At 41.8% G+C, this 16,968-nt stretch overlaps 1 protein-coding gene across 5 annotated transcripts in view; it reads right to left on the bottom strand.

The window, feature by feature from the left end:
* The window catches only part of rapgef6 (Rap guanine nucleotide exchange factor (GEF) 6), a 138,126-nt gene that overhangs the window by 88,558 nt on the left and 32,600 nt on the right, over positions 1–16,968 (bottom strand). For 4 of the 5 annotated variants that reach the window (XM_035177908.2, XM_035177911.2, XM_035177909.2 and 1 more), the window contains exons 4-5: positions 14,575–14,658; positions 2,780–2,849 (exon numbers count right to left, since the gene is read on the bottom strand). In XM_035177908.2, the coding sequence (XP_035033799.2) occupies positions 2,780–2,849; positions 14,575–14,658 (154 nt within the window). Of the gene's footprint in view, positions 1–2,779; positions 2,850–11,804; positions 12,120–14,574; positions 14,659–16,968 lie in introns of those variants that run through there. The other variant, XM_035177913.2, reaches the window with a different exon arrangement.

Below are 16,968 nucleotides of genomic sequence, written 5' to 3'. Positions count from 1 at the left end.
TGTTCTGCCTGTCCATTTTCCAGAAGCTTCCTTGACTGTCTAAGTCAGATTCAGCACATGCAGTATTTCAACAGTTGCATACTGATAGTGTTCTTTAGTTTGTTGCTTGCTTTTGAGTCCAAAAGTCAGACACTATTGTTGTTGTTTACGTTGTTGCCCAATCATACTGTAAACATAACAATGTTAACTGTTACAGCCTGATAAAAAATAACGACTTAGTCTTTCATTTGTTAATTTAGATTACAACATAACACATGCACATGCATATGCATTTTCGTTCTCCCAGGTGACCTACTGAATGTTTATTGAATGTGTATTTATTAGTGGTAAAGGTGCACATTTCAGGTCACAAGTACAAAGTCAAGCACTTTTTTGTTCTCAGGTGATGTACTGAATGTTTATTGTACTGTACCTGTAATGTTTACAGTAATTCAAATAAAAATGTAATAGATGTATTGCAGCATCATGCTTTTTTCATTTTAACTAAAGTGTCCAGAAGAGATCCTGGATCCAATGTGTACAAAGTAATTACAAACAGAGGTACTAATCAAGTAAATAATCAAACGTCCTGTCGGACATTCGAAAATACTGGTTTGGTTTTTCTTCATCAATTTCTCGCATTGGCAGAACGAGAGAAACATACGCCGTATTTGATTTAAGGGCCTTACAGACCATCTATGAGGGCGCCGCTGTCTCTTTTTCTGACGTGATCTTAGAATTAACAAAACAGTAACCTTTCTCGAGTGTCGCCATGTTTATTGTTTACGTCATACAAATCCAGAAGTCCTATACGGTCTGATTTCTCCGGTGTTCCCTCTAGTAGTACATCGGCAAGTATGTGAACAACTACGTTCACGACGCAGCCGGTTGTCTACGCAAACGCATGTTTAAACAGCAAGTATATCTCCAGCTTAAGGCTCCGATCAGCTGATGTATTTTATCAGTTTCTCCTTCTCCCTCCTCCGTCACCACCAACATCTTTCTACTCCTCAAGAGGACACACACAGAGAATGGTTTACTATGAATACTGATATGTTTGATCACAATGATTTCATTCCCTCAGCCACGAACACGTTTCCTTAGGCAACTGCGTCAACTGAGCTGGTTTTCCTGGAATGACCAGCGTCACATTCACACAATCATACCTAGAAGATCATCACTAGCACCACTCTCTTTGCCTGTTTCACAGAAAGGACCCAGAGGCGCAGTTTTAGGAATGAGTGCGTTGTTGAAAGGTTGCCTCACTATTATAACCCTTTTTCATTATGGGGGAAATTATGTTGCAATGTCCCTGAAACTGTTGGGGTGGGGTTTTCAGCCTCCACTGCTGTTGACTGGTCAAACACAAACCTCACGACTGACAATGCGAGTACACACACATGACATTACTGGAAGTTCAGCATTGATGTTTAAGCCAAAGAATTTCATCAAGTCATGACAATGACATTCTTTCTGTGTCACAGTCACAGTCCTTTAGACGTGATATTCATGCAATGAGCACAGAAGCCTATTGGTTCCTGAGTTTTAATGCAGCAGATTTTGGTTTCCTGGGACTGTGTGATCCAAGGCTGTCATTGGTTGATGAGGGGAAAGTGATACTCATTTACTGTTCAAAGGTTCTGTTCAAGACCTTTATGCTTTTAATCTTTAGGCTACTAGTTCCACATTATTTAATTGCTTAATTGTCTGTCCTTTGTTTTATCTTTCTTTACATGACAGTTACATCAGAACTAGATTGTGGAAACCTGACCTGAACCAATCAGCATCAGCACCTGACACTACCCGAAGAGTCGGGCTGGGTTCCAACACAAAAAAAACAGAACACGAACCCTTTTAATAGCTCTTTTCTCTTGGGCTCTGTCGGGTTTGGACAGAAAATTGCAGTCTAAGCCACTCTCTAATGAGAACATCAATGTGAATTAAACCGGCAAGCAGTGTTGAAAAGGCCCCTGCACCACCTTGCAATGTCGAGGGTACGGGCAGGACGTGGGTCGACACAGCTTAATGCTGTCACTGCCATCGAACACTGTGCCAACCAATAAGATATCATTATTTGCTTGTGTGGGTGGGTGACAGTAGACCTGATGCTTATTGTGTATCAATTCCTGTTTCCACTATATGGAGCTACAGAGCATGCACCAAACATGCATTTCGTTGCAGTAAAAAAACAGACCGTGAAAATTTCATGTACATGGAATGATGGATGTGACATGACACAGTAGGTGGCGCTATTACTGAGTCTTGGTATGTTTCTTCTTGAGCAACAAGCTGACGTCAACTTGTCACAGAATAATTTATTACAGTGGTGGTTCGCTCCAAGCACAGCTCATTCTCTGAAAACAGTCAACTATATTCTGGCTGATTTATAGTCTGGTTAAAATGCTATATAAATAAAAAGTATATTAAACTTTAGAGTATTTTATTTTCTAAATCCCCCTAGCTGGAATATTGCCACTATAAGTAAAATTATTTTGCTACAAATTCCCAGGCTGCCAATGAGCTTCATTTAAATATGAATTTGAGGACAGAGACGCAAAGCATGTGGAGTGAAAGAGGGGGACACAGACTGAAAGGCCAGAGATGAGGGAGACAGAGAAGAAGAGAGATGAAAGAAAGAGGAGAAAAGGGATGAAAAGGAGGGGAGAACAAAATCTAGCACAGACATCAAATGAAGACGGATAAAATGAATAAAATCAAAAGGGAGAGGTAGAAGAGGTGGGAGGATAAAAAGGGAGGTGATTGGGAAGGAGACAAAGACAGAGAGAGTGTTTCTACTCACCACAATCATTTCTGACGGCTCCAAAGTGATGCATTCACAGCCTCGTCTGCCGCCCAGCTGCTTGCCAAAACTGTAGAGAACGCACACAAAAACACACATAGAATAAGTGTTAAATCAGACACAACAAGCCCTGTACGTTAAGAAATAAGACGGACGCAGTCAATCACACTCGCACGCCCCCACAGATGAACACCAGCATGTACACGCTATTGAGTTACAACAACTACATACATCCAAAACAAAACTGAGATGTGCAAGTGTTAAATGTGAAATAACAACAGGGATGTGTAGATCATGTAGATACTGTACGTCTTTACATCAAATGAGATGTAACATGTTTGGTGTTCTGTGTACAACTAGGTATCTGAGTTCCTGAGGTAAATGTCAAGAGAAGCGTTGGCTCCGAATTAAAATGAGTCAAGAAATCAGTCAGTCCACTTTTCCTCCTCACACATGACAAAAACAATTACTGAGAATGAATATGAGATAAAGCAGATGACGAATACCCTGTGTTATACATGGTTAATACAGATTTTGAGTATATTTAACTTTGATCCTTCAGACCAGAATGTTCTCAACCTTCGTCTGTTATCGGTCGTAAACCCTATAAAAATAAATTGAGCAAATAACCTCATAAAACAGACATCCTCGCAAATTAAAGGGGCAATCGCTTTAATAACCGTTGCAGATAACACATTTTTAAAGTGCCCTCAAGAGATGCTTTTGTAAAAGTAATTCTTCCAATATTTCATGCAGAAGTTTAAATGTTTAGCACCATATTATACAATATATCATACTTTATATCCATATAGTCCTGTGAGGCTGAGTGAGAGACATTTAGTCTATTGACAATGGCAAGAGAAGAGAGGATGTATGAAACAGAAACCGAAGACTGAGCTCCGGCATAGAACCGCCTCTGTAGGTATTAGAGCAGTGCAGCTGGTCCAGTAGTTTGTGGTGAAGGTCTAACCACTGCAAGACTGTGGATCAATAAGGCTTTGTGGTTGACACCTCAACATGACTGTACACAGAGACAAGAAACAAGAATCACTGCTCAACTAACCTTGATGGCCATGAGTTAATGTAAATTCCTTTGAGTTAAAAGGTGTTATATGTAAGTTATCTCTTCCACCAAACGTGGTGTCTTTCTTCAGTCTTTGTTGCATTAATAAGAAAAGAGGTTACAATAGGTCCTTTGAATATTACTTCTTTAGGACAGACTGGACTCTTCAGTGACCTGAAAACGACGAGATGGTCCGATCAGGCCGAGGCTAGTTGGTTAGCATGTGATATATACTGTAGATATTAAGAGCATTGCTTATACATCACGTCCTGTCTTCTGCATCCTCTACCCAGGTGTCACCCCTCCTCTGAATGTTCTGGAAACGTTCATGTTGTTTGAACATGTCTGACTCAGACGTTATCCTGCTGCGTTCTTCATATGTGAAAATGTCCAGACTCTTTCTGGAGTTCACGTCTGAGAACAGCTTTAGTTTGCAGACCTCACAGGTTCAGCTGCTGTCTGCTGGCTGTTGTTCGTCTCTGATGAGCGGTAGGAGAGCAGCTGATGCGGTGGTGAGACCACGCGGCTCAGTCTGCTCTTTTCTCGTCACATGGGGATTCTGCATGACGTCTTGGATCACTCTGAGATTGTGTATGCTGACGCTCAAAACTTTTTTTCTCTGTCAGCCAATCTCTATATACAGCCTCACTAGTATGTAGCATACAGAGGAAAAAACATTTGGCTGATTTCTAAATAGATTGTTGATCAAATGTTGATTAGTTTAAATGCGTCGTGATTTCCTTTCCTAAATGGTAAGCATTTGACCTTTACACATAATGATCTCTTCAGAACTCAATGTAGTTGTGTGCTGCTTCTGTACAACTTATTTTTTCCAAAACAAATTGAAGTAAATTCAAGAGTACCAAATAGAGCTGCGACTCACAATTACTTACAACTATGATCACTTACTTTTGATCAACTTACTTTTAATCTATTGCTTAATGAAGTAAAAAAATGTCCATTATAAGAGGCACAAGGTGATGTCTTCAATTTGCCAATTTTGGCCAAATAAAAGGTTAAAAATCCGAAATTAACCAAAGGTAATAGCAGACAATTCTGATATATAAGAAGTTTCGTTTAAAAATAGACTTGAACATCTAATCGATTATCGTAAAAGTAACTGATCATTGTCAGTGTGATGCATTAAGGGTCTCACCGGACAGTACAGCTACAGAACTAAATGCACATCTACATACATTTCAAACACCTTAAAAACATGGTGTTTTAAATGTATTTGAATTTCCAGACACCTCTGAATGTTTTCTCCCACTCTGAGTGTCTGTGTTTATGCATATGGTAATTATATATATGTCTGTTTCCCATGAACTAAGTGTCAGAGTGTGAGAGATACCCCGTGTGAACAACTTTATCAGTGTGCGTGTGTGTGTGCAAGGTGTGTGTAAGGTGTGTGTAAGGTGTGTGTAAGGTGTGTGTGCGTGTGGGGTGATCCCAAGAACAGACTGGTCTGTGGACACGTCTCCCTTTGGCATTGCTAAAAGTGGCGACTCAGCATTGTTTAAGGACTGGAGGAGCGGCTGGTTTTAATTATGGAAGCGTGCTGAGCGAGGAGAGAGCAAACTTTCACTCACACACCCCCCCTTCCGATGACTCTCACACGGTGCCTCCTTCCCTATATGGTTGTTTTTGCCCTTTGCTTCTTTTTCTCTTCCAATTCCATGCCATCATTCCCTTCAATCTCGTTTTGTTGTCGCCTAACCCTACACTATTTTTCTTTTTTCATTGACTAATTGTAATTTCTCCTTTCTGTTGTTCTTTTTCTTCCTTTCTTCATGTCCTGTCCACTTAACCTTGCTCACCTTTTACATTACATTTTCTGCTTTTCTGTTGTCTTGCCCTCTCTCATATAATATTCCATTCCCTTTCATCCTTTCCTTTCTGTCTCTCGTCTTACTGATGGCCTTTCCTCTCTCTGAGCCAAAATAAAGAAGCAGTAGCAACCTTTCATCTCATCAAATCCTTAATCACACATTCACACCGGTGCAGACACTGTTCTGACAATGTCAGCTTCTTGTTCGAGGACTCGGATGGAAGTCTGTCTTCATAATGTGTGACAAAAAAATTATGAACATAAGCCGTTTTTCCTCAGACAGAAGAAAGCTTGTGAAATAAATCGCGTGGTGCCTCACACTGATTTCGTTGAAAAGAAGGGGGATATCCAGAAACACTATAACTCTATAAACTGATTCTGCAGGTGAACATGAAGAATCTGTAGGTGAGGGGCACGATTTTGGGTCCGGATTTCTTCAGGTTTGCGTTTCAACTGTAGTTCGATCAATCACCTTTGAGAAGGTTTTGGTGGCCCACAGTTAAGTGTGGAGGGCAATCCAAAATGTTAGCAGAAAATTAGCTAAAATGTCACCTGTCACTGTTTGTGTTTTGTGAGAGAAATGTTACACTTGTGTAGACTTGTTGAACAGTGTAAGGAAAACCTAAGACCGGATATCTGCTGTCTACACCTCAAGCCCCAAAATATTGGCCGTTGAGTTATGCCACACCAACTCGGACACATTGTGCATCCACGTCCCAAGACTTCCTGAACGAGGGGGCAGAGGTTCACCTTAGAGCATCCGTCCTTGTCGATAGAGCATTACTGTTTCTTGGCAACACTGTTAAAGCTCAAAGGATTACAGCAGGTATTTTACAGTAAACTAAATTATTCAGTAAATGTAAAACATATTATAGGTTTCCCTTTTCATAAAGTGCTATGTTTAGGTGAATCCAGGGACAGTAAAAGGTATTAAGCCTTATAAATTGATTTTTCTTATTTCGTTGTATAGCGCCGACAGAGGCAAAAAAAGCATTTAAACCTCAAGTACCTTAAATGAGGTGAATGGGTTTAAACACAATAATTATACCTTTGATACAAGGTAATTGCTTTTTAATCGTGGGATATTTTATTGCCCTCTATCTCTTAGGAAATTCCTGCCTCCCTACATTGAGGTCAGAGGCTTGTGTCAGCTGCAGAAAACATTCCTGGAGCTGCGAAGAGGTTTACTGTCATCTGTCAGTGACACTTCAGTGAGGAAGATACGAGCAAACACATGGGCCCAAGCAGCAGGTCCAACAGTTAGAATTCCCCACATTTTTACACCACAGGGTTCGTGTGACATTTGATTGTCTTGTCATTTGTGAAATGACCCGTTACCTCTTTTTATGTTGGGGTTGATTGGTCGAATTATCAATTTTCTTCAAATATTATGAGCTTTGATCAGAAAACCAACCTGAGAGACTGAATACATCAAACGAAATATATATACTATCTATATGCCAGCTCCCGGCAGAGCACCAACACCAGGCGTGGTTTTTAAGGGGTTCCGGGGAGGAATGCAGTCTGCTGGGCTCCGAGTTCTCTCAGAGCCCTTAGCCTGGAGGTCAGCCCGACTCTGACAGATCTCTCCACACTCCACTGAGGCGAGACGCATGGTCCCTGTCAGCGCAGCACAAAGCCTGCCAAGCCTGTCTCCGCCTGTATGTGAGTCTGTGTGTATGTGTTTACTTCTACCTTTGTGAGGACCAGTTTGAGTGTTAGACTTTAGGAGACTTGGTTTGAGGGTTCAGGTTAGAATTGGGTTTAGGTTTAGGTTAGGCACTTAGTCGTGACAAGTGCAGTGCCTGTTCTAAGCATGCCTATTTGAAATTGGCCTTTTGCTTGTCTTGCAGTATTGCTGGTTGCAGCTTTTTTTAAGTAAAGCTTATAGAAACAACTTTATACTTGATGCTAAACTGATTTACAAACAGTTGAATTCCATTTTGAGCATTTTCAGCATAGGTGGCCATTAAATTAAACAGAAAATACAGAGCACCACATTGGAAGGTCTCTCGCACACTTTGGATGATCAAGGGAACGATTAATATATTCACAAATCACAATTTGTCTGATAGGGCTTAAAAAGGTGCGAAAATTAAGAAATACTACCAATAAAAACCCTTTTACAGGGAAAAAATGTAGAAACCTCAGATTGAGCTGCATCATGCTTAGATCCATGGATGTACTCGTTTTGGATCGGATCCTACAAGCGTCGGGTTACTTCGCCGTTGTTATGTCACTTGAAGTCATTTACAATGAGCTTGCTAATGAGTGTTGTTCTGCACGTCTGTTTATTCAAAATGTATTAATATTGTTCAAACAGCACCAAACTCGCCACTGCATGTTTTTGGCTCCCAGCAACATATTCACCGACTTTCAAGTAGATTGGAGAAATGGATTTCGAGAAAACAAACAAAAAATACACACATACAGAGATTTATGTGTCCTTGCAAGTGTCCTTGCAAAGATAGTAACAGTTAGAGTGCAGCTTGGGCTGCAATTCCCTGATCACAGGCACGTGCAGCATAAAAAAATCAATTCGCTAGCCGAGCCAACGTGACCAAACCCGACCCTGATATCGTTTCAAGATTTGTGTCCGAACCGAGCTGTTGGGACCCTCAGATCGGGTATCCACACTCTGGTATGTGTGAAGGTTGGTGAAACAACGGAAGAAAAAACAGAGTTGGCAAATAATGATCCAGCAGCAGAGCTAGAGTTTGCAGACTCTACATTGCAGACTGGATGTACTGTGTGTGTTTGTAGTTATGTACAAAGGTTGGACAAACTCTAATACACCTCAATGTGGCTTCTGATGTTTGCTCCTTCCTGTCTTGTAGATCTGCTGCACTCCCACAAAAGCAGAAGAATAAACAAACCTGTGTCAACCCAAAGTGAGTAATTGAGTTTGTGTGTTCGAGTGTATGAGCATGTCCCCACCAAAGGATGCTGTTGCCCTGACTGAACTGAGATCTGATAGCTCTCTGTTGTCAGCTGGTGGGAATCTCTGTCTCGCAGAGGAAATAGGACAAACCTCTAAAACCCCTCGATGGCTAAACCTTCAGTCCGGCAAAATAAAAGGGGGTTTAGAGTTTCAGGATCTCATTAAACAAATAGGCTGACCAACGCATTAAGCATAAATCACGGCTACAGCAGAGAGAGTTTATACAACAAGCTTATTTATTCCTGCACAAAAAGTCCCCCCATATAGTGCAAGTAGAGTTCCGGACATATCCCTGTTGTAGTTGAAATTCTCAGTGCCTTCGACTGGCAGGAGTTAGTTTATATGTCTGCATGAAATAAAAGAAGTTTTACTTTAAGTGAACATGAAAAAAACAAAAACCTCTTATATCCTGCAGAAATACAGAAAATCCTCTATTGATCCGGTGTTCATTAAGTTCTGATATTCCACTACATGAATGTTCAGACATGAGAATATTGGATTGATCAAGACGTGAATCAATATTGATGTAATGCCCTAAAACATCGTACTGCAATGTCAATTCAAAACCAGGCTGTTGGTTTGCATGATTCTCAGCACAAGTTCAGACAGGAAGCCTCTCGTTATGACTCATCTATTCACAATTCTCTCTCAGCCTGTTCCTGCTTTTATCAATCAGCTGACTGTGCGGGCGTCCTCAGTAATCCAATTCGATTTCACCATAACGAGCCAATCACGTCATCTGTTCGCCTCGCTCTTACACTCAGTCGTCATTTCAGCTATTCCCTGCGACACTCCTCCACCCCATTTACGTGCAGTCTTCATATCCAGAGCCATGGTTGAGTTCAACAGTCCACTTAGCATCTCATTTAGATCCTCAGCATTCTCTCCGTCCCATCAATCATCACCATCGATGACTAGTCACCTATTCTACACAGAGCCCCACCATCTTTCAATTGCAATAAAAGTTTGTTAAACTGTCAACTGAAGTTTCTGCTGATTGAAATGGCCAAACGTTGTTATGATTAAACTAATTCAGCATTTGTTCTTCAAGACCACTGTAGCACATTGGCATCCTCACATTATTTCCAAGCTATTTATTATTATTATTATTTCAAATCGCAGAAAGAGTGGCCTTGGGGGGATAATACAACCTGTTACCATTGACAAATATCTGAAGTCATCAGCTACTTCAACCCAGCGTTTAGTTTTTTCCCCCCAATTAAAATGTCTTTCCTTGGAATGGGTCGCCCTTGTCCCAGCATTGAAGCTGAGCCTGCGCTGGATTTCAGCAGGTGATGATTTCCCTGCTCTCTTTTCCTGCAGAAACAAGTTGTTGGCAAAGAGGAGAACAGGTTCAGCCCTGGTCCAGTGACAGCTGCAGCGCCCTGAGCAATAAACCATGACAGCCGGGGCGCAGAAACTCAGGCCACACACACACACCCCGTGGTGTCATAAGCCTGGAAAACCCAGTGATGTGACCAAATAGTAATAATAATACTGAAAATATTAAACTTGGCTTATAATTTTCAGGGCAACAATGGTTGTTTATGCCCAGGTTTGCATGTTATGACATCGCAGTATATGCAGCATGTTACAACTTTTGTGTTGTGCTATGCTGTTAGAGATTTGCCACTACTGGAAATGATCAACAAACCTGTGGTGGAATTCAGGTCAAGTGTTCAAACAATGCAAAACTCTGGGAATGTGGTGCTTCTGGTTCTGGTGAAAGGCGATTGACAGAACTTCACAACTCAAAGCAGTAGTTACTTTATCTTACATCATCGTGATCACAAGGGAAACGTTAGAAACAGCGTTCATGACACAAACTAATTCAAATTAAAGAAGAGGCTGTGTTTTTTTCATGCTGCTCTGAAGGCAGCATTTATCTGGAAAATAACAAATGAATTCTCCAATTTGTTCTTTGATCTGCAACAATAAAAGGATTTGTTTGTGCCACAGTAAGAGTTTCACTTTCAAACTGACAAGCGTTGCATATGTAGACGATCCCGTCTAATGTTATTTGGGAAGTGAGAGTTTGAGAAATTTTCGGTCAGAAATCGAACCCACAGAGAGGACCGTGCCTATTTTCCACACGTATCCATGGGAATGATGACCAATAATAAGGAAAAGAGAACTGCAGACCACAATCCGACACTATTCTCAGCTCACTCTGCTGCGCTTCCTCTAAGTTTTAGTGTTTGGTTGGCAAACACTGACCACTGTGACTCACATTTAGGAAGACTGGAGAGCTGGCCGACAGTCGAGAGTAGACGGACCACCAGCGCACATCAGCTCATCAAAAACAGCCAGACAGACTCCAAGTAATAATGGCAGTGGGTCGTTCAAAAACTTTACGGCACATTACAAAAGTGGGGGTGGGGATTGGGTAACAGGGGTAATTTAAAACCTCGAAATATCAGAGCAAAGCAGAGAAACACCAACAGCTTAACTCTAATACAGCTCACAGCTTTGAGATTGATAACCAAGCACACTTGACTGATCGTTCATTCATAAATAGTCTTTACTTTCTTGGAGCGCAGCCAGACAACCTGAGGAATCAGATGATAAGTGAACAACACAGTTGTCAATGTTTTACTTGTGGAGCTTCAAGGAAGTAAAGCATTCAAACAAATACACCGTTAAACAATAAGTGGATAAAAATTCCTCCAGACGCAAGAATAGCATGTAAATATATAACATGTGCTGTAGATATTGTGTTTGCATCCAAATCAAGCTTTGATTCCCATAATGTCCTCCTTCTCTGACTGTTTCGCTCACCCTTCACTGCACATTGAATCAGTACTAACTTTAATCAAACCTCGCCAGCGCAAACATTTTGACCGAGACCATGAGTCACTTCATGTGAAAGAGTTTAACATGAAGTGGGTCTGCTTCTCTTTGAGATAACCAGAGCAGATGAAGACAGACAGCCGTGTGTGTGTTTTCGGAGCTGCGGGGCAGAGCAGTGTTAAGCTATGCTGCCACAGTGCCATGGGGAATTCCTGGTTATCGAGTTGGTTAAAACGATGGCGGGCAGGAAATGGAGCATGCCGGGTTGAAGAAAGCGCAGAAAAAAAGAGAGAGGGAGATTTGAAAAATCTCAACTGAAGTCACAGTGATAGCGGCTGCAATGCCACAGCTACTAGATGGGAAGGAGTGTGACAAACTTAAGAAAAAGCTTCAGATCACTGACCAGGAACCGGAATGTTGGGGGTCCACTTCTTTGGAATTGTTTTAGGTGAAATGATATCCGGCATATTATCCACAAAGAGGAGAGGGGAACATATAATATTCCAGTTAATCCAGGCTTAGATCCACGTGTTTGTTTTACACTCCAGAAGAGAATGAACAAGTTAGAAGTTTCTTCAGAAAGCAGAAGTAAGTGACTGTCAGCCTTTTAGTTTGTCTTTAAGTGAGGGAGGAGTGTGAGTGTGTGTGTTCCCTCCCGCTCTGCTCTGTTCTGTCTGTCCGCTGGCTCCAGGGAGGTGTGTGCATGTGTGTGTGTAGCCTGCTCATTTCCTGCCTGGATGTGCTTCTGGGCTCCAGGCGGGCAGGCTGCTCAGGAACACATGGCCAGCCACTGTTCTGCCAGGGGTTCCGCATTCCCAACACACACACACGCACGTACACGCGTACACACACACACGTAAGCACAACATTCCCCTATTAGCTCCCTCTGTGACCCTTTCCAAGCCCCCCTGCTGTTACTAGTACTCATGTGCACACACACACACACACACACACACACACACACACACACACACACACACACACACACACACACACACACACACACACACACACACACACACACACACACACACACACACACACTCCAGTCCTTTGCAGGGCACTGACCCTCCCCCACCCCACTCTGTTATCTACTGACCTACACTGGAATGACACACACCCACACACCCACCCACACGCACACTGCCCGGAGGTTATTGATACTTGGCCAACTATGATCCAGTCGGTCAGTTGGTGCTTTGTTTTGTTGTTGTTGGATAAACTGACTTAACATCACACCAGCTACTTCTCTCTCTTCATTCCCTCAACATGTGGCCTGTAAATGATCTGTAATCAGTACAAGCAACTGAACCAACTGTTGCATTATTTAATTCTTCTCAGTTTAGTCCACTCCGCTGACATTTCTAATCAAACTTAACCAGCAGAGAGAAGGGAGGTATCCAGCCTTTCAAATAACGACACTTAGAGCACCAGTGTCTACTGAAACTAATTATTCAACAGTGACGCTGGGAAGTGTTCAAACACAAGACATTTAAAGTCATCACTCTGGGCTTTGGAAAACTGCAATGAACAATTTTCACTATTTTAAGACACTTTACTCAAATGATTAGGAATTGGTTGTATCCCTAAAATAGAAGCATTTTCAATATTAATGAATTTTGTGTACCGTATTTTCAGAATTATGGTCCTTGACATGCCAAAGTTCACAAAACCTAAACTCATTTCTCAGTTTCATGATTGGAGTTCATGTTTGGTTTCATGTTCCTGTAAAGTGCTCAATAATTTGCAATGACTTTCAGTGACAATCTCGAGGGAACGTTAAAAGCAAAGAGCTGCTTCCTTCAACAGAAACACCATGACCAACAGTCAACAGTCATCAGTCTCAATTCCTAACAAACACTCTCCAGCAGATGAAACTCTTGGCCAGGTTTTTTTTGATTTAGACATAAATGCACCAAAGGCATTTATATGTGCCTGCCCCCTCTTCCATTCATGGCATGCAATGCTTTCAGTTTCAGGCCGACTACAACAACAGAGGAAAGAAAAACATTGGCGCTGAACACCGAACGATTTCTGCCACAGCTTTTCCTGCTTACAATCAATTCCAGTGTTTAAACAGGTGCAACGTCGCTATTTAAAGTATTTTATGAGTCTTGGTTTTTTTGGGCATTCTCGTGGGTCTGTGGAGGAGTGGGGGCTGGTATTTTCTTATGATACTGGTTTACTAGCTCACAACATGTTCTGGATGAATCTCTTGAAAAAATTAAGCTCCTCCCTCATCAATCAATAACAGTAATTTATTTTAATCAACATTGGCAAGATTTCTTTCCTTTTCTTTCTGACTATTCTGACCATTTCGTAAAGAAGGACCACATGATGGCTCCCCAAAAGTGAAGCCAAAATCATCTTAACACCCCTCATTGGCTGGCTGCAGCATAGGTCATAAAGCCAACCCCCTAAAAAGTAAAAATACATGTAAAATATATTTTTACGCAAAGATGATTTCTGTCATTTTAGGTCACACTGATCAACACTTTGCAGACAATGGTTCAGAATTACGTCTTTGGCGAAAGATTACACCGAATGACTCAGGGATATTTTCGCTTCATTTCTGGAATGCATTTTCTATTTTTATATACAGTCTATGAAATATAGATATATATAACGCCTGACATGTCGTTAAAAATTGTCTTTTGTACGTCTTTTGGGGATATATTTCTGAAGTTTTGACAGAACATCACCTGGCCAGCCAGAAGTCAAAGCGGGTCCTTACTGCTCAGAGCATATTTGCCCTGGTATGGTTTATGGTATGCACCCAAACAACTCGGCTATCAGGTCTGTGTTTTGATACCTTTCCCCTTTATGACTGTTTTCTTGTTACAGATCAACACACAGACAGGCAGAAAAACACACACACACACACACACACACACACACACACACACACACACACACACACACACACACACACACACACACACACACACACACACACACACACACACACACACACACACACACACACACACACAATCTCTCTCTCTCTTGACAAGATATGCGGCTTACATGTAATTTCAGGAAAATGCCAGCCCCTGTTTGAAGTGAGCTCTTAAAAATGCAGTAAGAGGAATAATAGGATAATTGGAGTTAATGCTGTGTGTGTGATGTGTGTGTGTGTGCGCGTATGCGTGTGCATGTGCGAGATTACTTACCAGCACCTTGCCAGGTACATGTGCTCCTTGACGAAGACTGATCCAGAGAGCAGGATGTACCAACAGGTAGCAATGCTGTCTGGGCTGAGGAGAGACAGAACACAGTGGTGTGAAACACTAAGAGTAACACTGCAGTCTGTGCTTCACAACACCTAATGTGTCAGAAACACGGACAATGTGAACTTTCTATATCCCCATCCTTGTACACGTGTTATATATCATGATTGTTAATTATTTGGTGTGTACGTTTTTTTAGTTTTCCAAAATGCCATGTTAGTTTAAATCTACACTTCATTACGCTTCCTTTGCTTGTTTGCACTGAATCAAACAAGCCGGCATATTGCCAACCCAGTGTGCAGACTCGGAGACGTGAAGTGTAACACAACAGCATCTGCGTCTATCTCACAGTTCCAGCTCTGATCCGGCTCTGGGACTACACCTGCTGCTGGTATAATGGTGCAACAACAATGCCCTCCACTACCCTGTTAATACCTTTTATATAGAGCGGCAACATTCCCGCCTCAGACAATCTCACATTCTTTCCCGGAGACGTTGGTGGCAACATCTATCATGAACGGTAGGTTGAGGTTTTTTGATACCACCTTTGCCATGGCTCCAGACTGTGATCATAATAGGCTCATATGTGACAACTTTCTGAGATTGTGTAAGTTAAAGTTTTACATGCGAGTGCCAGTTGATCATTGGGCTGTTTTGATGGACCTCGTGCACTCGTGCTGTGATAGACATTGTGGTTGAAAGTAGTGCTTTTTCTTCTTCTCATCTTCCTGCACTCTCATCATCACTTGTGTCGGAGTCAAGACCTCTCGTTGGCTCTTCCTTGCCACCAGCCTCCTTATCTCTTTACTCATTGTATTTTTTGAGATAATCAGCTACCGACCTCTTCATCTTTGAAACACAGTAAAAGCTAAATGGACTTTAGTTTGAGTTTCATTATGACGATGATCCAGTGAAGAAATTATACTTCTTTAAACCATACTGTTGAACACAATACCAAACACCAAAGCACCTAAATAGCCTAACGATCATCACGCACTCGCACCAGAAAATGTAACTTGCAGACAAAACGGTTGCATATGTTCCTAATTTTGATCGTAGTCTGGATCTCTGGCCATTTATTTACGATCACTCCGGGTTGCTCTCAGAATCAAGCTCATGCAGTGCTTTATGGAAAGTTTAAAAGTCCCCTGAAGTTAAAACAAATCATTTGTTGAGACCCCGGCCCTCCTCCCAACCCTACCGCTGCCTCAGCATAGCTCTGCTTACTCAGGCTTTTAACTGGTGCTCTGTTCCTTACACACTGTATATCCTGCTCTATGTTATATGTTTTTGTGGCGGATTCTTGGAGCCGATTTGGGGCTATTCTCTTCATAACAAATCTATATGTTTAGGGCTGAATTGGCTGGAAAGACCGGTTTAATCCATGGTGGGATTCTAGCATGACAAGTATCTCAAGTCTTTGAAAAATGCAGAAGTTATATGAAAAGAAATGCAGAGTGGGATCTCTAAATATTTGAAAGAAAATATAGTGCACATCCAACCTTTGAATCCCAAGTGATGCATTTTGCATTAGCGGAAACATGTTCCATGCCAAGCACTATAGAGCCATGATATAATGTAAGGTGCATAGAACCCATTAGCATGCAGCCATGCTAACAGGGCTGGAATAAACAGAGCTGAGTCACATAACCTGGTCTGTCACGATTCAACATGAAATTCTTACATCTGAAAAGAAGATGTATGATTGGTCACGCTATTATACGTATTGATCTTATCTATTAATACCCAGCACCAGTCTAATTATACACATAATAAGCTGGGTGCACGAGTCAGTAAAGAGTCAGGAAACAATCAAAGAGGTCAGTCAGACACATGGATACAAAGCCTGCGAACATGGAGTGGGAAGAACAACACCCTCTTCTTCCATTGACAGTAACAGTGGATTTCCATGTCCTATATGTGGACCAATAATTTCTAAATGCATTCAACTATAAGGGCAGAGCTTTTTATAGGCACAAACTTTGCACATTGGTAGGGGCGTTGCAACAGGGCAGGCAAAGCAGGCAATAGCCCATGGCCCTGAGTAGAGAGGGGGCTGATTACGTTAATGTGTGTGTGTGTGTGTGTGTGTGTGTGTGTGTGTGTGTGTGTGTGTGTGTGTGTGTGTGTGTGTGTGTGTGTGTGTGTGTGTGTGTGTGTGTGTGTGTGTGTGTGTGAGAGATACTGATTAATTGTACATGGCAGGTGCTTTGTTCTGGGTTAAGGTACTAAAGACTGGCCCCTGGTAGGCAAGAGAGGAAGTGTGTGTGCTTGCGTGCCTGCATGCGCGCGTGTGTGTGAGTGCGTTTATTGGATGGTAAATGAAACCACTGAGTT

This window comes from Hippoglossus stenolepis, chromosome 15, assembly GCF_022539355.2.
Source record: "Hippoglossus stenolepis isolate QCI-W04-F060 chromosome 15, HSTE1.2, whole genome shotgun sequence".
NCBI classification, from domain to species: domain Eukaryota; kingdom Metazoa; phylum Chordata; class Actinopteri; order Pleuronectiformes; family Pleuronectidae; genus Hippoglossus; species Hippoglossus stenolepis.
The sequence above is the reverse complement of the archived record's forward strand: the minus strand, read 5'-3'. Positions and strand labels throughout refer to the sequence as shown.